The sequence below is a fragment of the Synchytrium microbalum genome (genome assembly GCF_006535985.1).
Source record: "Synchytrium microbalum strain JEL517 chromosome Unknown SmJEL517_scf0001, whole genome shotgun sequence".
In the NCBI taxonomy this organism is placed as follows: Eukaryota; Fungi; Chytridiomycota; class Chytridiomycetes; order Synchytriales; family Synchytriaceae; genus Synchytrium; species Synchytrium microbalum.
The window spans coordinates 845,395-868,514 of NW_022158350.1; the positions used below are offsets into that span (position 1 = coordinate 845,395).

Here is a 23,120-nt window from a genome sequence, read left to right on the forward strand (position 1 = left end):
CCGTAGACTTGTCCTCATACCAAGGGCCATCAACATCACAAAATTATGATCTTTTGAATTGTTCAAAAATATCAATGTCTGTAGAGCCGAGGTGACGTTGCTGACGGTTCGATATATTCCAACCACACGTCCCTTGTCAGTTTTGAAGATCTCCTCAGGTCATCAGATTCAAGATAAGTAAAGTACCATTGGCCATTCCGGGATACTAGATGTTGCCCGCAACTGGACGGCAAACAATTTCAAAGACGTCGTAGCAGATCACTCGTAGAAATACGTCCGACTTGTCAACAACACGGCACTATTGAGATTGCCGTCGCTACATGGAATTGGTTGTGCAAACCATCTCTTACTACTGTCAACGAAGTAACTACAAAAAAAATTATGCTAAATCCATTCCACTACATTGTTTACGAATCTCGATTAATTTTTCCTTGATGCTGGGCATATTCTCACGTTCAAGAATGGTATCAATGCCAGTAATTAGCAATTGTCGTGTCGATTCAGCCATGTTGCCTAACGACATATGTTCTGTTGAGTATTCTGAGGACGTAAACCCAACAGCACATCAACGCGTACCTTTCACACGTTCAAACAGTGTAGAAAGAGCCTTCAAAGCAGACTCTCTGAGAGCAACATACTAAACGTTTGGAAAATGTAAGTTCAAAATCATCTCATTTGAGAAATCGACATTACCTTCATATCAGCCATTGGCTTCAATAAACCTTGAATCAATTCAACCACAATAGCTTCACTTGGTGGAGATACCAACTTTTCCAATATTTTGGTAGTGGCATCAATGGCAGCCAATCGTATATTCCAGACATTGTTGTCCATCGACTTGGCTAGAGATTGAGCCAACACTTCCACGTGTTTGGCTAAAAAAGGATCGTATCAGCGATGGATTAGAGCAGACCACGAAGAAAATAGCAACCATACCTTGAGTAGATGCCACACCGGCAGGAAAACAGCCTGCTAGAGCCTTGAAAGCATTGGCTCTAACTAACAATGCCAATGGCTTCTCTCGAGATGACCCATCCACATCCATCTTGTCCTTGTCGTCATCTTCATCATCAATGGTGGCAGTTTCAAGAAGATAATCAGCCAAATCATCAAATTTGTCAATTTTGAGAGCATCGAAAGCTTTGCCAAGTTGTTCTAATGCTACTCGTTTATACGGTTTGGCATTCTTTTTGGCCTCACGTATCAAGACCTACAAGGAAAAAATAATAAATTGGGATGAACGAACGATTCGCCAGTGCGATCACTCTCAACTCTCCACAATACCTTCGAAACTTCATCAAGATGGCTCTTGCCTTCACCGTCAAACCACTCTTTACAAGTCACTGAAACATTCGATAAAGATTCTAGCACTGACTCTTTTCCGTCCCACGTCCTGCCTGACAAGGCTTCTAGCAGAGCAGGTATCAGGACTGGCATCTGAGGTACCAATGACGTTGAAATGGAGCTCGACATGTCGGTTATTGTTACTCCAACTTGTCGTTTGGTAGGCCAGGATGGTGATGTTTTGAGCAGATTGGTCAGTAGGGCCATCAACTCGTTCAAATACAGTCGCAATGCAGAAGCGGCACCTATACCATGAGGAGAAGGTTCAAAAATAACCAACAGACAGAGATTAAGTAGACGAACAAAATGCCTACCAGCAGTGTTTTCATCCCAAACGTCTCTCCACACGGCCTTAATTGTATCATTGGCGTCCCTACCACCATAATAAGCTAGTGGTAGTATTTCACCCAAATAAGACTTGATTAAATCCTGTGCCTGTTTGGACATTTCGAGAAGCACAATGCCACTAACAGCTCGTGTTTCTTCATCTGTGGAAGCAAAGAATGATCAGGTTCGCCTCATAAAAACTTCAGAAGTCTTGATCCTACCTTCACCCTCTAAATACTGCTTCTTCAAATGCTGAATAAACTTGACCAATGATCCTTCTGATACCAGTTTGATAACATGACCAGTAGCAACAGCATATGACTTGGACACAGCGGGCGATTTGTCGAATATCGCTCCACTTAGAGCCTTGAGAAGACTATCTGCATGAGGCTTGAGTTCTTGAGGCACTCGAGCTGCCAAAGATGCAATGAATCTGGCACAACCAGCCTGTACATAAAGATTAAGATTGAGCGTCGGTTCTTTTGCAGATCAAACAGAGAAAACAACCATACCTTTGTAGGTAAGCCAACAGCCTTCCGTATCAGTTGATTCAGTTTAACTATCAACTCATCTAGGACTTTGCCATCAATCTGCTCGACACAAGTCTGTATTGCTTCCATCTAACGCCAAAAGAGGTGGAGTTAGATGTGCCGATAAATGTAGCGGATTTCCTTTTATTACCATAGGACTCATTTTGGCTGCACTTAGACGTGACGAGTCTAGTTGTTCTTGGGTAATGTTGTACTTTTCAGTATGGAAGCTCAGATAGTCTATGAACTCAAATCTTAGTAAGTACTAAAAAACCCTCATTAACCTATCAAAACTCATACTCATGACTTGAGGCTCCAAACTCGACAAACTCTCCAGTAAAGTGGTAGTGATTTCAGTCACATGAGGCTTCAACAAGACACCACCCTTTTGACACAACTTGAGTATTGTACTGAGTGCAAATTTACGCACTTCTTCAGCCATGGATCCAAGTCCCTGAATCAAGAATGGCATACAAGCGTCCATGACTTTTTGACCATCTTTTAGATTCACAACTGTAGGATCACAATATTTTATGGTGACATTGGTCAACACTTTACAAGTGCCAAATGCTGCAGTTCGAACTGATTCCTTGATGTCATCTAGGACCCGGAAGCACATCGTCCAAAGCTCTTGAAGGTACGGTTCTAGTTGCTCGATAGAACGACCTTGTAATAGATCAGACATGGCAAGACAACTACGAGAGGAGGAGTACAGTCAGACTAATATACTGGTGCCAAAAGGGAGCCCAATGTAGTCTCACCTCGCTTCACGAGTCCTCCATAACCTGTCACCAAGCGACTTGAGTAAATCCTTCATAATCAAGACGAAATATTCAGTAATAGTAGCCTTAGGATCTTTGACTAGAATCCTCCAAATATTCCTCATAGCATCAGCGACTTTTGCATTAGGATCAAATTGGAATCGGAAAAGTCGAGGAATGAGATTCGGTAGATATGGTTTGAGGTCTTCTTCAGCATGTGCCATGACCATAGCGAAACCCATGCTTGCGCCACGTCGCGAATTCCACATTGCAGAATGAGACGCAAGTGACATGAACTAAAGAGCCAAAAAAGCGAAGTTGAAAATGAAAGAGCGTTTTTGAAAGAGACGAGAGGTCAAATACCTTGTAAACCAGTTCTGGCTGATTCATATCAGACGCCAAAGATAAAATACTCTGGTACGTCGTCAAATTGCCACCATCGGGTGTGGAACCCATCGTGCCTTCAAATTTGGTGCACAGGTAAATACAATATCGTGTAAAGCACATGTTCTTGATTTCACGTACCAGCCTCAAACAACGGAGTTTCAGCAGTGACTGATTGAGCAGCAATACGTTTCCCTTCCGTAATTGTGCTAATCAGTGATCCAACCATTGATTTACGTATTTCAGGATCAGCGAGTTCATAGGCGAGACCCATTGCTTTCGATGCCACCTACAAAAACGTGTCAGGCTTCGTCTTGTAATGGAATGGTTTTCTTTCGATGCCCACCTCCTGTGTGAATTCTGACGACAGACCAAAAAAATCAGCTCCAAGTATTCGTCGACGTAAACAACAGAAAGCCACATACCATCTCGATCATTCAACAAGGACGACAAGGCTGCATGTATATCACCAAACCTGGCCTACGTACATGTAAGCAAAAAAATGGAGTGAGTAAGTAACCTCAACGGCGTAGTGAACACCATAGCATACTTTGACTCGAGAATGCTGTCCACAATGCTTAATCACACACAACAGCCATACAGAGACAGCCTTTCGATTAACAGGAGGCCGACCAGGCATAACTTCAGCAAAGCATTTAGACAAGACTTCGTCCATAGTCTCGTCACCAACAACCTCAACTTTTGATCTATCGGATGGTGGAGGTGTTGTAGGTGGGTATTCTACATCACCGATATCCAAAAAGACTGAAGTATTGGTTGATTGCCAACCAGCACCAATCATAGCTAGAGAGCCACCAACTGTAAAGTGAATTTCGGGTTGTTTGGATAGAGCAGAGCAGAGGCCGGTTAATAAGGATATTATGGTTGAGCGTATAGACGAGTCTCCTAGAGCCAAATCACCCAATGCCGCAATGGCTGCCTCTTGAACCTGTGGTTTTGAAGACGTTGTTAGGAAACCGTGTAACAAAAAAAAACGAACACATCACGATAAAGTTTCTAAAAACCTTCGTCTCCTTGCTGTTCTTGGCTAAAGAAGTCAACTTTTCAATAATTTTAGAAACACTCCAATCAACATCAGTATCCATAGCATCTTTGACTAGAGCATCGAGACAAAGAGGTGCATATCTTCCAACTTCACCAATAGCTGCACAAGCACCTGTAATAAGCAACGCAGACCCATCATTTAAAAACGATGCAAGTGTTTCAGTGCAAGTTTTGATCTGCTTGCTGGTGACGATATCAGTAGCAGTGTACGGATGGCGATACCACAGACGACCAATTATGTATCCCATAGCTAATATGGCACCATGTCGTGCTTCTACCGGATTCGTTCGTGGTGGGGTTTTGATGGCGTTGTACATTTCCGTCAAAAGAGATGGTATTCGATCCAAATTAGAGGCCGTTACAACTATTCCGAGCATATGTGCCATGGATTGTCGTGTTTCAGGTCTTATGGAGTTCAAGAATGATTTGATCCAATCGACTTTGGTGCCATATGAAGAAGACAATGTAGATGGGCCCAGTGAAATCAGTTCTAGCATACACGAAGATGCGACTGATTGTAGTAGTGCATCTAGGTTCATTTTGAATAAATGTCAGCCCGTGCGAAAAAAAGAGCGTTCAAGGCGCAAATGCACTACTATTGTACCTGACTCTTCAGCCTTGAGTGCGGTCTCAATCAAATCAATAAACAACGCGAGACCTCCTGGTCCTTCACGCCCATCTACTTCCATAGTATTCACATCGCCCCAAAATGTCTTCAAAGTATTTCGAACGGCGATTCGAGTAGATGCATCAGCAATCTCCCCCGCCTCGTCAGACACAACACCAACATCATCTATTCGTGCAGTGGGATCACTGCGTCGAACAACTAGTCGTTGCAAAAACTCTAAGGCATGACTATAGGATTCGGTACTCATGGCCCCAACGTATTTAATACCAGGAGCTCTAACCATTCCTTGACCAGAACGACCTCTCATTCGTTTCAAGAGGGATGCCATGTCAGTAAATGATGGTAACAGTTTGGAATATGTCTCGACTGTATCGTTTGGTGCGATGGCCTCAGGGAACTTCAGACCACGACGGCCTTCTTCGCGGACTTCTAGTTTCGAATCTGCTGAAGCGACTAGAGCAATATACCGAGAAAGTGGATGCGAGAATGGGAAGAGCGATACAGCATATTTAGTGGCAATATACCTGGCTTGGGGCTCGTTCTGCAATTGAACGAGAGTTTTAGTTCTCAGTTACTCAGCGACAAGAATTTCAAATTTGCAAACCTTTTCGATATTTGACAAAATGATCTCCTCCAATTCTGAGCGTTTGGTGTCGTCATGTATAATATCCTTGTACGCGTCAATCATCATAGATAGAGCATCTTGAACAGACACTCGAACATTTCTCGTTTCTAACGAGACAGCCTTGAAAAAGGACATCAGGATGGAAGTATCAGCTACAAACAGGTCAGGAGCTAAAATTTGGAGGAATTCGATGTTAGTCGCAATACCGAGAACTCCGAAGGCAAAAAGTTAGATATCAAAGTTGCACCACCTCTTTTCGACACCAAGCCCATGGCTTCATACGCAAAGCCACGTAGAGTTTCTCCTTCTTGAACTGCAGAATCCTCTTGAGCCTGCTCAATCAATTTCAACAATCCAGAGATAATGATGGGAGCCACTGGCCGAATTTTACTGGTTTCAGCCATTTTGGCCGTCCAAATCATAAAAGAGATCCCGAGCGAGCGTAATTTTGGATTTGCGTCTACTCCATATAGAGCGTCAAAAATGATTTGTATGGTGCTTGGGAATATATTAGCCGCTGACATATATAGCAGATCTTGTTAGTGACGCGTGGTGTAGCTTCAAAAGCTCCAAGACAGTTTGCTTCTCAGAATAACTCTACCTTTTGCAGATTTGAGGAAAATTGTCAATATTTTGCTTTTTACTGCTGGATTCGCTGGCATTCTAAATGATGGGTCGGGAATTACTGGCATATTTCTACCGCGTCCCGTTCCTTGGTATAGTTCGTATAGGCTTTGGACGACCTTTGAGAATTTTTGTAGTATTGATGTTAGTCTACCAGACAAAAGAAGCAGACTCAGTATCAAGGTATACCTTCTCATCTTCCAAATCAGGTTTCGCATGTCTCCTCAGTGCATCTTCACCAGCAGAAACTACCTGATGATGAGTTTCACATGATGCGACTAAATATACTCGGAAGCGTTCAGCCACGAGCAGCTTGTCTGGTACGAATACCGAAGTCAAGAATCGGACGATTTCGACCTAGTTAAGGAACGAAAATGTTTGAGTTCGAATGTAGGGAAGGTAAAAAAAGTGAAACATGATCATGACACATCCAACACCAACCTTGACAACTAACAACTCTACAACTGATTTGACATACACAGCTTTACCAGCATTTGACATAAAGTCAATCGCAGCTTTACTCAACCCAGGTGGTGGTGGAGGGACCAGAGGCGCCTCGTCACCAAGTGGTTTGGGTGGAGGACCGATATTAAACAACATGACGTCCAAGAATTTATCAATAAGGAACTTGAGATCTGCAGGATTTGTTTCGAATTCGAAAGGATCTGAAATGGGCGGAGGTGCTCCTCGTTCTGTTCTCGGTTCCTTGATCTTTGTCAATACCTATCATCAGAGTTGGGTTATTTGGGTGTCGTCTAGTAACTTTTGGGATCAAGTATTGCTTACTGGTAATGCGATATGAAAGGCAACAATCTGTTGCGATGGTAGTCGAGTCGATATTCCTCGAATAAGTTTGGGTAGTAGGAGCTGAGTCTCTTGTTCGGAAGCACGAGCAAATCCCATTTCCAGATAGATAAGAGCAAAGTTCTTTACAAAGTTGGACAATTGTGTGTTTGTCCATAGGTCACAAACAGCAGCAATTGGGATTTTGATTGCTGGGTTTGACTTTAATCGTTTGTTTACATGTCCACATATTGACGTGACCTGATCAAGACAAAGTAGCAGTCAGAAAGAGAAGAAAACGGATTGGGCGAGGGATCAAGTTCAGATCAAGCCGAGGGATCAACACCAACGAATGTTGCAACCTTTGTTTTGACAGATGCATGCGGTGAGTCGAGTTTCAGGAGCACGGGCGCCAGGTAAATTGCGAGCTGGGACTCGAATTTGGATTCCAAGTCTGCCAAGGCAAAGCGCATCTCCACATTGTCAAGAAGTTCTGCATTTACAAATACAACGTGTCAGTCAGTACTGAAGGAGCAAAGCTAGAACGAAGGAATACGGAAACATCAAAGCGTATACCGATCTCCTTGTCCGCCATGTCGTCTTCTTTGTATTCACTGGACTTTGTTGACTTCTAATTTCCAAAAGTTGCAGCGACACGTCACGAAGACTGACGAGTCCTTTGACAAGAAGGAAGGACGTGTTTTCAGGATACGTGACGCGCTCGTTTAATCGGGGAAATCGATAGATGACTCTCTACTTTTATACAGCGAGCGTCCGCCTCGTGGTTTCCCAATTGCGAAGACTATTTTGACATCAGACTTTTAGTAAAGAACGACTCATGACATTCAACTTGTCAGACTACGGCATCAGTCCCGAGACTGGATTCCTGCCTTCTGGACCGTATCCAACCTCGAAATTACCGTCACATTTCCAAATTTGGGACGACATCGCAAGCGATCTCCCGGCACTCATTCTATCCAACGCACTAAAGAAGCGTATTCTTACGGTACTTGCTTTTGCTTGCTGTAAATGGTCCTAGAAACTCACTCTATCTCTTGGACAGCTTCCACTGCTTGACGCAGATGAGCTGAAATCGGAACGTGACATACAACGAGCTTATTCGGTCATCAGCTTCGTTGCACATGGATTCATTTTCGGAGTACCCGGTGCACAAGAGCCCGAGCAGGTTCTCCCCGCACAATTGGCTGTTCCGTGGTGCATCGTCGCAAAGAAGCTTCGTTTATTGCCAGTCATATCATATGCTGGGTGAGTAAACCGTTGATCTAAGCTTGTACATTAAATAGTAGATATCACCACTACGTCACAAAAATAGTTTCGAGCTGTACAACTTTCGACTGCTTGATCCCGCGGGGCCAATCGATTTATCGAATATCGCCTTGATAAATCTGTTTACTGGGAGCTACGACGAGGTAAAGTAGTTGTTGACGTGTAATACACGAATTGTTATTCAGCTGCTCACGACATTAGGCATGGTTCTTTTTGGTCCCCATTGAAATCGAGGCTATTGGAGCGCGAGCTCTAGTCGCCATGGTTGATGCCAAACAAGCAATGGAATCTCACGATGCAGCTGCCTTCACAACATCTCTGCAAATCATTCGAAGTGCTATTGAACAATCGACTCAGATTCTGGTCTTGATTTACAAAAAGTTAGACGCACAGTACTTTTACAAGCGAATTAGGTAAGCTAGGTCATTTGCTAATCCCAAACATTCATCTCATACAATTTGACAATTAGGCCTTACGTAGGCGGTTTTGGAGCAGGATCTGACTCGCATCCAAACGGATTATTCTATGAGGGTGTCTTTCATGAAGACAAGCACACTTTGAAAATCACAGATACGGGCTCTTATAGGGAATACGCGGGCGCAAGTGCTGGACAGAGCCCCACAATTCAAAGTTTCGATGCGTTTCTCGGTATGAAGGAACCTTCGATACAATTCTTGTCCAATTCTTACCCCTTATTGAACTGTTAGGAGTCAAACATGGACCACCAAACTCGGCATCGAAATCAAATCCAATAATAGAGATGAGAGACTACATGCCTGGTCGTTTCGTTGATTTCATTAACGACATATCGAATTTCGGAGTGCGAGAATACGCTCAAAATCGTGGAGGACAGGCTTGGGAGTCCTATTCCGGATGCATAATGGCACTGAAAGCATTTCGAGATAAACACATAGGGATTGCTACTACTTATATTGTCTTGCCTGCTAAGCAAGACAAGTCGAAAGTTGTAGACGAGGAGCAATTGCTGGGTAAAGGCGGTACTGCTCTGGTGCCTTTCTTGAAGAATGCTAGAAATGAGACGGTATACACTTTAAAGACCTCATCTGAATCATAGTTGGTGTACGTCGGCTTAATTTTAATATAGTCTGCACCAGAAGGTTCCGCTCTTGTTAGTTTGGGGTTGATCGAAGACAACTTGGAACATCGTTTGAGTGGAATCTTGTCCATTCTTCCACATGGATATAATTCAGACTCAATCCAGTAAACTTACTGGCGATATGTCGCATCAGGAGTAAATCAGCGAAGTAAGTACATCGTAACTAAACCGTGACGACTAGCAAACCACTTGGCTGTCTTTATAAAATCATTGGGTACAGAACGAGCATTGGGCATATCTTTCTTTGTTCCTCCTTTCATTCCTGTACGTGATCTTTGGAAAATCGAAAGCATCCATGTCCAAGGCTTTCTCAAAACCAACGCATTTTCTTCGCAACTGTATCATCGTTGTTGCTTCTTTCAAATTCTGTAAACGGATTTTATTAGAATTCAATTAAAGGCAGGTCGTAATGACATTGCTGTCGTGATTTTTGTGCCACGAGTGGCCTTTAAAGTACCGTACATCGTTAACTGGGCTGTGAATCCACGCAAACGTATCAACCTGGGTTATTGACGTAGAAGAGTCGTCCACGTCTATTGGATGGAATGCTGCTAAATGTCTAAATCTTCAATGAGGTCTTTGCTCCTGGAGTGACCGCTTATTTGTTACTTAGCCAACCATAATTTCATTTTGAGTCGTTTTTGAAAGCCGCATCTCCACACATAAAGAGGCTTATAAGAGTCGATCGTTTGTATAAATGATACTCAAAACTATGTCCTCGTCATCTCGGGTATGTCTTAAGCCTTCAGCTCGCTCGCCTCCTCAACATGCGTCAGTTAAAGTTTGTTACTGGCTTCTTGCTGACTTGACTTTCTCATCGTAGCAAGAAGTGGTTGAAGAGACGCTGCTCCTACTACGAATAAAGGTTTGGTAAGTGTAGCGCTAAGCTTCGGTACTGGACTTGATCTGAATCGTTATACTAATGTTCTTCGTCAAAATATCAAAGCTAGCACTAACAAAAATCGTATAGGGGTACTATCAGTTTTGATATCTTGAGATTTCTTGAAATTTACATCATCAACATATGGTGTTTTTGGTAAACAATATGGTAGAGAAATGCCGCCATGACTCCTTTTTCCCTGAATCCTTTACTCACGTACACATGTTTCCTCACGTATCTGCCGACCTTGGAACAATCGTTTTTTTGGTCATCCAGACTATGTGAATCTTGACAACGAAGTGAGTACGCGCTGCATTTCGACTCATTTTATTTAACCATTGTCATTTGCAAACACAGCAATTCAGAATACTATCAAGGCTGCCCTAGTTGCAAGCGCTACATTTATAAGACAAGATGATGATGCTACGAAAGAGGTAGAAGTAGTATCGCATTAGGACGTTCCACACCAACGTGTGAGTGATGCATTGATCTACTCATGGTACAATCGTGTTTTCCCTCTTCATCTTCCCTCGTATCGTCTTGAACTGTACCGATGTGGAATCTCGCTCTCGCAGCCAGTTGCATCGTGCTGGTACATGGTTGAGTTTACAAAATTTCAGAGCATTCTCCCAAAGTCAGCATTGGGGAGCCACTACTATCGACCGAGCTGGAGCTCAGTCCACAGGACTTTGTTTGATCTGGCTGCTTCTTACAATGCCAATCTCTACACTATCACGAAACGCAACTCGTATCAAGGCCAACATGGAATGGTTTGGAACTTTGGGGCTAAACGCCAGTTTCGTGTCAACTACTCTGTTGCCCCATCCACCACCAAAGGCAAACACAATGCAGTAACGTGATGGATGAAGGACGACACAGGTGATGACAATGTGACAACAACAGCAGCAGTGACAGCTCCAGCGGTAACAACAAGAACCAGCAATTGAAACTCCATATAACTTGTAGTATGATTGAAAACTTGATGTGAATCGTTTCGTTATTTGTGGTTTCCCCACATCGACCACGTAGGATTTGACTGATCTTGGTACTCTTGACTGCGCGGCTCGTGGTTGTGGAGTTGTATCTTGTATGTAAGATCGAGAAAACTGACCCAGCTTGTTGATGAGGGAAGATGTCGATGAAACATAGATCTCGTTCTGCTTGATCCTTTATCGACAATTAGTTCTGTAATTCCTTGTTTTAAAAGGCTTGCAAATATATGTACAGTCCATTTCAATAGATGTCGATGTTTTTTTGATCGAATGGGGACCCAGTTATTAGTAGACGTGTAAATCACCCATAGTAGCGTATTAGGGTCTGAAACGCGTTTAGATGCTCGACGTTGCCTTGGTTCCGTAGTACTTGGTATGATGGCATTCGTTCGAATTATTGTCAGTCACAAAAACTGAACAATTAAGATGAGCGGATTCCAAAGGGTGCCAGCCAATCCTCTCATAGCTGATGCTGTATCGGGATGGAACAATCTGAATCAACTTGCCGTGCCTACATCTACTGCTATCTCCTTTCTTGTAAGCTGCAACAACCTCCCATTTTTTTGACAAGTTGACAACTCAACCATATATGACTGACAATTTGTTTCGTAGCAACCAAGTCTTGTATGTAACCAAGACGAGACGATCAGCACCTCTTTCACTATCACAGAGGTTACTGCTGAGGCAGGGAAAAAGGCACGATTTCGTTATGATCAAGGAGCAAAACCTCAGAATGGTACCGTTGACGTTTTGCACAGAATGAGACTTTGACACTGCCTGATTTTTTTGCTGGAATAAAGACGCAAATGACTGACTCTTACCCATACAACGTGATATAGATGCTGATATAAGATATTCTGAACTCTGCCTTGAAGCTTTTATCTGCTGTGACTGGTCTCCTGTTGACATTTCAACATCTGTGAATGGGTAAAAAACGAGAACATATCTTCAATACTAGGGCAATCCAAGCACCAACCATTTCCATTTCTTCTCTCGCCTCTTCCAACAGATGTTTGTTGGCTGCTATTACAACCTGTCAAGGTGTCGAGATCTGGGCTCCACAAGACAATCAACTCAAAGGACGATATGAAGTCGTATGTAATTCGTTTTTTCGCCCGCATATGCATCGGTCTCTTACTTCTACAAATCCCTCTAGTTGGCTGATCTGAGTACAAAGCTATTCGGACATTTTGGATTGGATCATGAGAAGGTCATGAAGGACAAGGCAAATTTGGATGCTCTAGAAGCAGTTTGTACGTGTTTTCAGCTGTTTATTGCAGCATCGGAAGCTTAAATATTGTACAATAGCTCTTGCGTGGTCTGCTGCATGTCGAACGACCAAAGATACCTACTATTCGGCCTTTCTGGCTGTTGGAACTAAAGACGGTTCAATCGTTTTTTGGCACTGGTATGCCCCATTTTTCTCGTGCGTGCCAGATCTGGTAGCTCACTTCTCTCCTTTGTGATAGGGTCGATGACCAACCTGAATTATGTGCAAGCACGAAACCACATGACAAATGGTTGACCAAGATTGTATGGACATCTTGGATTGATGGACCTGAAAATACTCAATGTGTGTCTTTTCTTTAGATTTGAACAGTTTTCGCATACAAACTCAAATTATCTTCGGCTTTCAGATGCTATGCTCATAACAGGCAGTAATGATGGAGATGTCAGAGCTTCATTACTAGAATACACCCCATCCGCTAACAAGTTTGCCATCTTGAGTAACATGGAAGTGCTCAAAGGTGATGATCGACCGATTCATCTCCTCAAATTATATTCTGAGAAGGTAAAGCAGCAAACCTCATTAAGCCAAAGCTTCTCTCATTCAACAAAGTCGCTTTTCAAATAGACTGGGTCACCAAAAAAGCTCGCTATAGCTAGAGGAAATCAAATATTTGTGTGGAATCTCCCCGACGACTTTACTCATTCATTTGCACCAGACTTTCAACCTCAGTTGGCTGGTCTGGTGATACGACTAGAGCCTGATGTAGCAGGTGAATCACCTATTCAAGTTACTATTCGAACGTCGTTTCAACTGCTAACCCTTTCCCAACAAAAAATTACTAGCTCTGACATTCTCAACCGATGCAAGTCAACTTACAGCCTACTACCCATCTGGCTCAGTATATCAAATCCAAGCAAGTGATAAACTCACACTTGGAGAAGATATGACGGAAGCAGTACAAGCACAACTATCTTATTACTCTATTCCCGGTGAGGAGCAAGATGCAGATCAACAGGCAGATGGTGAAGAGGATGGAGCCAATCGAACAGGCGCTTATGAAGAGCGTTTTGCTAGATTCTTTGGAGCTGTTCCGACTACTTGTGGTCTCTATGATGCAGTTGCTTTCTCGTAAGTCTCATATGTGTTATTGTGTTGTTTGTTTTGGATAGCGATGATGATGTCAAAACTGGACGATGCTGGTGATTTCTCGTTGACAACTTGAGCAATTACTGCGAAAGTGGATTAAAAGCCTTTGTGTCTCAATTTTTTGGTTCCATTAGATACTTTACCAAGTCCATCATTCAGTACGCCATGCCACATGCAGTTGATACAGTCATTTCCTTACTTCGACGTGACATTGATAAACCTGAAGCCCGAAAATTGATTGAATCTCACCTTTCCAACTTTGTTCAACTTGATCCATGTATGTCCAAGACATTGATGGGAATTCTGATGTCGTGGTCATTCAGTCGTGTAAGCTGATTTTTTTTCGGTCCCTCTAGTCCTCAAATCATCACCAATGCAAGCACTCGGAGATGTCGTTCAGTATTGTGCTTACGATCTCGCAGAACGTCAGGATCGTCCTCCGACTCCTCCTCCTGAAGGTCCCACTACTGAAAAGAGAGGTCATGCGATGGATGTCGATCAAGAAGTACCGTACTTTGATGAATTGTCGAAGGTGCTCAGAGCCATGTATAAGAATGAGGAATCTACCGCTCCAATTCCAGCAAGAGGGTATGTTACGCTACAGAGCGTACAGCATTGAGACTCTATTGGACTTCACTTTTTTGCTAACTATTTTCACTTTGTTTTCCGATAGAGCATCAACTGATATTACATTACGAACACTCTTGTATGGTGATGATCGCATCAATTCTTTACGAGTGCTAAATTCGCTGTATCAGAGTTTCAAGGTGAATGGGAAAGATTCACACTGAATGTTGGTCATGTTCTCACTATCCTCCTTGGCATGTTAGACTGTCCCGGCCATCAAGACCAAGAAACTCGACAAAAAGTACGATGACAATTGTATGGCTCTGTACAAGCATTACGTGGATACAGCATCACAAGTGTTGCTGCATTGCGTCGATATTGAACCTTCATTGGATGGTATGAGTCGCATTGACCCTGCTCCCTTTTCTCTCACGTTTTACTAACAACAAACCACTGCATTCGTCTCCTATTAGAACGCTCAATCCGCTTCATCGCAAGAATATGTGCTGAAATCATTCGAAATCCTCGTGCCTTCCCAAATATGTCTGAACGAGTCGCTCAAATACTCGCAGCGCTAGCTGCAAAAGTGCAACCAGATGTCATGGCTCACATGCACTTACCTACCACGCCAGAAGCTATAAATGCTATTGCTACAGGAGCTACTCCATTCCCTGCTACTGACACATGTCCTGCTTGTAATGTCACTCTGACACTTCAGAGTCCGTTTGGTTGTAAATGCCCTAATGGTCACGAGTTTGGTAAGTCTGGCTACTATATTGGTGAAGATTGGCGTTGATGCCCTTCGACGCACTGGTGCATGGGTTTGTTTTTGCTAGAGCATTCTTCATTTCTAATTTCGTTCTATTCGTCTCTTTAGATCGTTGTGCAATAACTCTAGAACTCATTTCAACGCCAAACATAAAACGATGTCTAGAATGTGTTCGAGTCATGCTAGCTCATGACAACCAAACACAAACCAATGATGGAGGAGGACAACACATGGGAAATGGTACTGCTGCTGATGTAATCATGCATCCTATACTTCCTGCCAGATCAAAAAGCATGATTGAGAAATGGATGGAAGCTTGTACTGTATGTGCATATTGCGGTAATAGGTGGTACCGAGTTGATGGTCAAATGGCACCATAGCAACATGAGAGGGAAGAGGGGAGAAGTAGAGATGTTGCGAGGGTGAAAAGACCTTTTTGGGCAAGGAATAGAGAGGAGAGTGGCGAGATTGTTGTATAGTAGGTTGGGTAACTTACACAAACATATGAGGAGTACATGTGTACAAAGCTTTGGCACCTTGTGAAAAAAAACTGAAAGCATATTCTTTGTAGAGGAGTGTAGATAGAGGTCAATATAAAACGTTGCACTGTATTACAAGTTGTATCGGTACATGACTACAAAATTATAGATACCTACCATTGCCCAGTCATCAAGTTGATACCACCGTATTTGGAAAGCCCAAGACTTGGCAAACACCATAATTGATACTTGAACCATCTCAAGGATGGCGTTTCGTTTTTCCTATCACTTGAAACATGTTCGTCATCGATCAGATACTTAAGTCCAAGTACTAGTACGTTAGGTGTTTCGTGAGTTCTGAGTCACTCTTACGGTGAGATCTACCCCGTGTTAGAGGTGCAGTGGAATAGTCCTTCGATAAGCAGCATGTTCATAGCACGAAGCAGCCAAAAAGTGTGTACTTTGGAGTCCAACGCCCTTTGAATCTGTGGCTCTTGGCTATTGCAGTTCATATAAACTGGTACCGAAGCATAGACCAAAGGCACAAGAAACCAATCTGACCTTTAAAAAATAGATTCTTGGGTAAAACCTAACTTGAAACTCCTCAAGGTTCAACAACCTGCCTGAGGCACCAATCGCAGACCAAATTCCACCGTCCAAAGCGTCTCTCATGGGTGTACAGCACTATGAATGGACAGTATGAGCATTTAAAGCAATTGACATCTCCCCGTACCGAATGATATTCGGGTCTAGATGGACAAACACAAATCTTGAAAATGATGACTTAAGTCATCATTTCCACGTACTGGTTCCAGTAAAATGGCACTTCAGGGAGGTTAAAATCAGTCAGCTACTTCAAAATCCCGTATTTGACGTTTAATCCTCCTTCCGACTTCACCAACAAATTGGTTGCCAAACGGTGCTCTCAACTCCATCATCTTAACCACCAATCCAACAAGAATTCAGCAAGGATTGGTAAAGATGGCCTATGAGACCAATCTCTGGGCATCCAGACAATTATAGGTACGTTACATCAGCATGGTAATTGCTCTGCCTACTAAAGGCGCTTATAACCTCTAAATACCAAACGTAGTACAACCGAACTCACCATTCTCGATATTTATCTCGTTTTCGTACATAGGCCACCAGCTTCAGCAAAGGAGAAAAGAGCAGAATGTTCATATCATGAAGAATTGAATACTCTTGCTGATTTCTATAGAGCCCCTGCGCCTCTTGGATCTGTCGCCTCTCTCCATCGTATCGTGAGCCAAATAAACTGCCACCGAGGTAAGTTCAAGGCAGTCTAAAGCCGCACGAAAGCAGTCTCGTCCTTATACGAGACAGCTCCGCGTAAAGAACCTAACTTCAACCCTTCAGAGTTCCGACAAGCTGCCTTTGAATTGTCAGTCTCCTACCGATTTCACCCACAGAATGGGTGCAATCATCGTTCTCTGTCGCGTTTTGTGAAAACGATAAACGATGGCTTCCATGGTCTCTGACTGTCCAACACACACTATTTCAACAAGAGTCATATAGTATCTACTCGTTAGCGAAACGAGCGCATGTCAGTTCGGTCCCAGATTTGCACAAAATTCCATGTCTTGCGCAAATGTACCTTCACACAACAGTATGCCTTCATTCGTATTCCGAGCAACACCACCCAAATTTTCACGCATTGGTGACGGTGTTCAGTATGCTTCATCAACTCTTGATAGTACAGTATGACCGTCACCTACATGCGGCCAAAAAACCACTACTGGCCGCCTTCGCATTGCCCACGAATCTTTGGCAACTAGGTCTTACTCGGAATCAAACCGCTATTCTTCTTGATGATAGATCAACCGCCTGAACACACGAGAAGAATTTGAATTAGTATAGCAGACAGAAGGAATTCACATCGGTTGCAACAAGCTCCAACTTCTTACCAAAAAACAACTTGGTGTCCCTTGGCATTGAGATACACCACAAACGATTCAATAAACGACGGGGTTGCCAACACCAGGAGATCTTAACGAAATTATAGAATACTGTTCCACCGACAAAAACAGTCGACCTCTTGATGTGTGATCCCACCTGGAGCAAATTATATGTAGTACCCAATAGATTAATACGAAAAATAGTTGGAAAAATTGACAGCGTACTGCGTCCTTTGTAGTATGACCGAAGAAAGCGAGGACAGTTTTTGAGCTCTCCTACGATGCTTTAAAAAGAAGGGGCCTTGGCAAGGTGTGACAACAGGAGAAAACATTGGGTCCTTTGCAAAGGAGAAGAGAGAGTTCAATGAGAAAAAGCTGCAGTGTTATTATGTACAGGGTGCTCTAGATTCAATTGTGTTATGTTCTTGTTTCGAAATGTCCTCCGTTTTTGTTTGGTATGTTTCCTCTCAATTGAACCCCTCCCTACTCCACCCAAAAAGACAGGCGCCGGGCTGATTCATTGAGTCAGGGCTTGATCATGTATAAAAGCTCTCACGCAATCCTCAGCGGCTTGACCCGATGTAATATCACCTCTAAACACTCCCGCCTCTAAAGACAACACCATATCCTTGACGTTGGAATCCGTCTTGAGTCGCCACAGCAACTCATCAGTAATTTGTTGCCACATCCACTTCTTCCTTTGTAGGCCTCTTTTGGTGTGCAATGACCCTGATTCCTGGTTAAAGGATAGAGAATGTGGACGTTGAGAGAAAGATCGGGATGGAGCAATCGCAAAGGATATAAAGAGACGAGCAAAATAAAGGTATCTACTCCTCAACTAATTCTGACCTGCATGATCTTGTAATACTCTTGCATAGCTTCCCACACTTTGTCAATCCCTATATTCTCGGCGCTAGACATGGCTAGAACTTTAGGACGCCAATCTGGATGTGCAGGTTGAGAAAACTTGAGTGCTGATGTGTATTCCATCTATTCGTGTTATTTCAAAAGGCGTGAGGTGCAAAAAAGACTGGACTTTAATGTTGCTGGAAACAAAAGGTTGTAGATGTACCTGAGCGGCTCTAGCAGGAATAGCCAATACACCATCAGCCTTGTTTACGAGAATCAAATCAGACATTTCGACAATTCCCTTCTTCATTCCTTGTAGTTCGTCTCCTGCACCGGGAGCTACCAGGAGTGTAAACATGTCTGTCATATCAGATACCCTGGAATACGAAACCAATTTGTTCCTGTTTTTTTGGACTCGTGTGCGCCTGAAGACTGTAAAGTTGAAAAAAGGCCTTACATCGTTTCCGATTGTCCAACACCTACTGTTTCAACAAGGATGATATCATATCCACTTGCTAAAAGCGAATGCATTTTCAGTAAATTGCGATTTTTTAGCTTGCTGCGACAAATTTACTTGTGGCAGAACATACCTTCACACAGCAGGATCGCCTCATTCGTATTCCGAGCAACACCACCCAAATTCCCGCTTGTTGGTGACGGTCTCACGTATGCTTCATCAGCTCTTGACAGTAAAGTCATACGAGTCTTGTCACCTAAATGGGGCCGAAAAAACCATGGTTGGTAGAACCCTTAAGATTTCACTCCAATCGTGCTTCTCACCTAGAATCGAGCCACCAGTTCGTGTTGATGATGGATCTACGGCCTAAAGTACAAGGCAAGAATATAAATACTCGATAGCAGAGAGATTGAATCCGGTAAGCTCATATATGAGCTTACCAAAACAGCAACTTTGTGTCCTTTGGCAATCAGAAACATGCCAAACGTTTCAATAAAGGAGGATTTCCCCACACCAGGAGATCCTAAATCAATTAAATGTAAGAACGACAAAGAAACACGATGCATTTTGTAATGATTGATGCAACTTTGCCCTAAATACGAATCTGTTACCGGATAATCCAACACGAAAAGTAGTTGGCCAATTAGCCACCGTGCTAGTTCTCTTTTTAGCATGATCCAGTACAAGCGATAACAGTTCCTGAGCTTCTTTACGATGGTCTGCTCGTGTTGATTCGACTAACAACCAAAAAGTGGTAAACATTTGATGATGATCAAAAGCAGTCCAAACATAGAACGTATAACTGACCTAGAGTAATAGACCTAGCTAATGCAGCGCGGTCTCCACTTATTAAAGCATTAAATAGCGTTGAAATACGTTCAGAAGCTACCAGTCGTGGAATTGCTCGTCGTGCTTTCTGACCATAGCCCATTGATGCGAGTCTTCGTATCGACTGATGCAGCATCTCATTTCGATGACTGCTGTTGGTATATGATGGCAGTACCCTCAGACATCTACTAACTCGATTCATCATCCTGAAAGTCTGCATACTAGCGGAGATTCAAATATTTGAAGTTTGCCCTATTCAAACTTCGAATCGCGAAGGTCGCCCTTGCAAGACACTCACGACGATATTTGCCTGAGATAGAACATCTATGTTTGACAGGAAAAAAAAACTACATAATTGCATTTTTAAAAGCTTTTACTCTCTTCCCCCCAACAACTTTAAGCCTTCCAAGCAACGCTTCCAGAAGAAGTCTTGGCCCTCTTAGCAGATCGACTACCGTCTTCAGGGGCAGCTGCTATAAATGTTTGTTGCATCAATTGCTGTTGTTGGATGGCGGATAGTTGAGCTAGACCCTGTAAGAATGGAATGGTGGATTGTGTTATGGGAGTTTGGACTCCTTCGGCCCCAGCAGCCAATATGTGGGGTTGGAAGACGAGACCACTTTCAGTATATAAATCATTAAGTTTTTTGGCACCATCACGCTCTGTGACGACACTTCTCAACCATTTGATTTCCATTTCATATTCCTTGATTTTTTGTTCCATCATCTCAGCCTGTTGAACACGAGGGTTAGGATGGGGTTTGGGACCAACAAGCGGGTTGATCTATTGCATACCCTCTGAGTCATATCCTTTGCAGTACGTTCCAAGGCCTGTTCCTTCAACTTTTTCTTTTGACGGAATCTAGCAGAAGCCAGAGTATTCCTTCGCCTCTTTTCCTGTTCATCGGGAGTCTTTTCTTCAAAGCTCTTGAATACTTTGGTTGATGGAGTACCGTTGGATGATGATGATGGAGAGCCAGTGTTGTCGTGGTCACTATTATCGATGTGATGGTTGCTGTATCGGGGAGCCGAGATGGTAGCCAATAAGTTTGCAATGGAAGGGTTTGATATCAGGGTAGCTAGAGCTAGTTGATCAGCCACGGTGGGAGCTGGATGCTGAAGAGAAGGCATAGTATTGGCCAAGGTGGAGTCATCGGGAGACGGCATGGATGGAAACAATGGAGAGTGTCTGGAGAATATGAATAATAAATTAGTATCTCATGTAAATGAAGTACCATATGCTGTTCCTCTTCTCTCCCTCTGTAACTTCTTCCAAAACATGACGATATTTTCAATGCGGTGAATTTTTCTTTTGCCAACATTTGAAATGTTGGAGGAGCATCCCAGAAGAAAGAGAGAGGGAGGCCATCCATACTGAATATTGGTGTGTAGTACTCACGAGAACATTTCCAAGGCAGGAGGAGTAGATATCGATTCCTGTCGTTGCATATCGGGGCTACCTTGACTGAAATCTGCGTTTAGCCATGAGTCCAACTCCTGGTCGTCCTTTGTGTGATGGAGACTATCTAGATATTGCTGCAAGGGATCCATATTGGCTCCCTATCCTGCTCGCTCTCTTCTCTTTGGGTGCGTTGTCGTGGATGATACTTTTTGCTGTTTGTCATCCAGAATCTCACGTAAGCAAGCAAACAAAATTGGAAATCTCAGTCTTTGCAGTTATCGACACTATGATTGAGCACAAGATCTCAACAGATCCAATGCATGGTACATTATTCAACACGCGCTCTGCTGCTCATTTGCACGTGAAGATATCGTCTTGCTGGCACTTTTTCGTCCAACGGGACGAACACGGAACTCGCCATCACATATGCTCCCACTACTTACTACACACCCCTTTTGTATATTTCATGAATACTTTTGATTCGTGAAATGCTCTCTCTAGATGGGGCTGAATGTGTGAAGATCTTCAAGCAATGAAAGACGCCAGTACACATTTTGACATATTTCGTCGTTCTTCACGTCAATTTGCTACCTTGATGCACGTGGTCTGGCTACTTTTGACATATTTGGATCTACTCCCTACAGAACATGTATCAAACTCGACAACAGTAACCCAAATTCAACAACTATTATGGACGACGTGTTTCTAACTTCAAGGCTTGGTAATCTCTTTGCCTCAAACGGATCGTTGACGTCGTGCTGCATGTAGTGCAATGGTGGTGTCTTTTGCTGAAACTTCGTCTTTAAACTTGACATCACTGTCTTGTTGTCAAAGGGTGAAGCCTGAAGTTCACGATACAAACCAACGTCAAGTTGTGGTGGATTGCAACCATCTTCAAGCAGCATCGTCTGTTTCTCTTTGGGCTGATATACGGAAAACGTGATTGAAACATCAATCAAGATCCAACAATTGCATTCATCACGTCAGACTGCTGCTAGACAAGGAGTCCTAATGATAAATACGATGTATTGATACAATTAAATACGATTTATTGATACAATGAAATTCAGTTGTCAATCTGCTGGGTCACTTATTCCTCAGAAACAGAAAGAGAAAAAGGATTGACTGCACAGTCGAACAAACGAATATTGTGTGGGAAGTGATTCAGTATTTTACTCAAATCTTGCCACGTAGCACTCTCTGGACTTTCTAGTTGCACATATTCGACGTGAATCGAGGCCTCTGGAGACTAGGAGCAAGAGTACAAAGTTCCCCATTTTTTTTGAAGAGTTTTTGAAAGGGATAAAGGCTCACTTCAAAGTCCAAATTGCATGAAATTCAATGCATTTTCGGTCTACAGACGTAGCAAATACATAGCAAAATTGATGTCGAAAAGCCTGAACTGGTTTGAATGATGAGATCTCTTAAGTGTTTTAGTGACTATGGCACAATCTGGTTCTTTAAGTGGTGTTTTACACAAGATTTGCGTACTTTTGAAAAGAAGATGATACTTTCTAACATAGTCAACCCTCCCAGCCCCATGATTTTAATTTTTACAACGATCTACAAAAAGAGCATCTTCCTTCTGCCAAACCAACTCACTAAATCTTTGCCCATGCCACATCCTACATGAAATTACGGTTACAGGCTCGAACAAACAAGTCAAAGCAACGCATTGTTCTGTTCAGAAAACAAAGGCTTACGTCAATCAATCGACTACATTTTTTTGTCACCATCACAGTCAATATCAGTGTTCCCATTCTATTCAAGATTATTATTGCTCTGATTATAACTCTTTGGTGATGCTGGTGGTGCATTGTTGGAACGAAAGACGTGCAATGTGTATTCTTTAAACCAAGCTGTGCCAGGGAGGATACGTGGGTTGTCAATATATCTAGCCACACTAATATAATTACGGTGTGACCATGTTGTTCAGAGCCGTCTGTACTGATTCGTCACCACCTCGAATCGTAACGACACCACCAATTTGAGATGAAAATATTGACGTTGGCTGGTGATATGCGAGTTAAGACCGAAGGAAAATCATTCTGGAGGTCCGTTTCGACTCGAGCAAGACGTGAGACGAGAGCTCTCAATATTGGGATTGGTACAACGACGGCTTTCTGAATC

At 42.9% G+C, this 23,120-nt stretch overlaps 3 protein-coding genes across 3 annotated transcripts; all 3 read right to left on the reverse strand.

Annotated features, from left to right (window-relative positions):
- Positions 1-379: 379 nt before the first annotated feature.
- Positions 380-7,666, reverse strand: SmJEL517_g00223 (uncharacterized protein; the record flags this gene model as incomplete). The annotated part of the gene is made up of 26 exons (XM_031166153.1): positions 380-513; positions 577-637; positions 694-875; positions 937-1,210; positions 1,285-1,589; positions 1,659-1,832; positions 1,893-2,118; positions 2,184-2,291; positions 2,353-2,441; positions 2,502-2,896; positions 2,963-3,258; positions 3,326-3,423; positions 3,488-3,635; positions 3,693-3,706; positions 3,772-3,826; positions 3,897-4,295; positions 4,372-4,940; positions 5,016-5,580; positions 5,644-5,834; positions 5,912-6,181; positions 6,266-6,407; positions 6,478-6,645; positions 6,730-7,011; positions 7,075-7,332; positions 7,434-7,564; positions 7,648-7,666. 26 exons carry the CDS (start codon positions 7,664-7,666, stop codon positions 380-382), a joined length of 5,553 nt encoding a protein of 1,850 aa, XP_031027908.1.
- Positions 7,667-17,972: 10,306 nt separating this feature from the next.
- Positions 17,973-19,692, reverse strand: SmJEL517_g00224 (uncharacterized protein; the record flags this gene model as incomplete). Its single annotated transcript, XM_031166154.1, has 9 exons — positions 17,973-18,191; positions 18,305-18,445; positions 18,528-18,681; positions 18,762-18,819; positions 18,895-19,017; positions 19,085-19,127; positions 19,202-19,284; positions 19,373-19,498; positions 19,569-19,692. The coding sequence occupies 9 exons, from the start codon at positions 19,690-19,692 to the stop codon at positions 17,973-17,975; spliced, it is 1,071 nt and encodes a 356-aa protein (XP_031027915.1).
- Positions 19,693-19,985: 293 nt separating this feature from the next.
- Positions 19,986-21,139, reverse strand: SmJEL517_g00225 (uncharacterized protein; the record flags this gene model as incomplete). Its single annotated transcript, XM_031166155.1, has 3 exons — positions 19,986-20,321; positions 20,384-20,777; positions 20,988-21,139. The coding sequence occupies 3 exons, from the start codon at positions 21,137-21,139 to the stop codon at positions 19,986-19,988; spliced, it is 882 nt and encodes a 293-aa protein (XP_031027914.1).
- Positions 21,140-23,120: the final 1,981 nt, after the last annotated feature.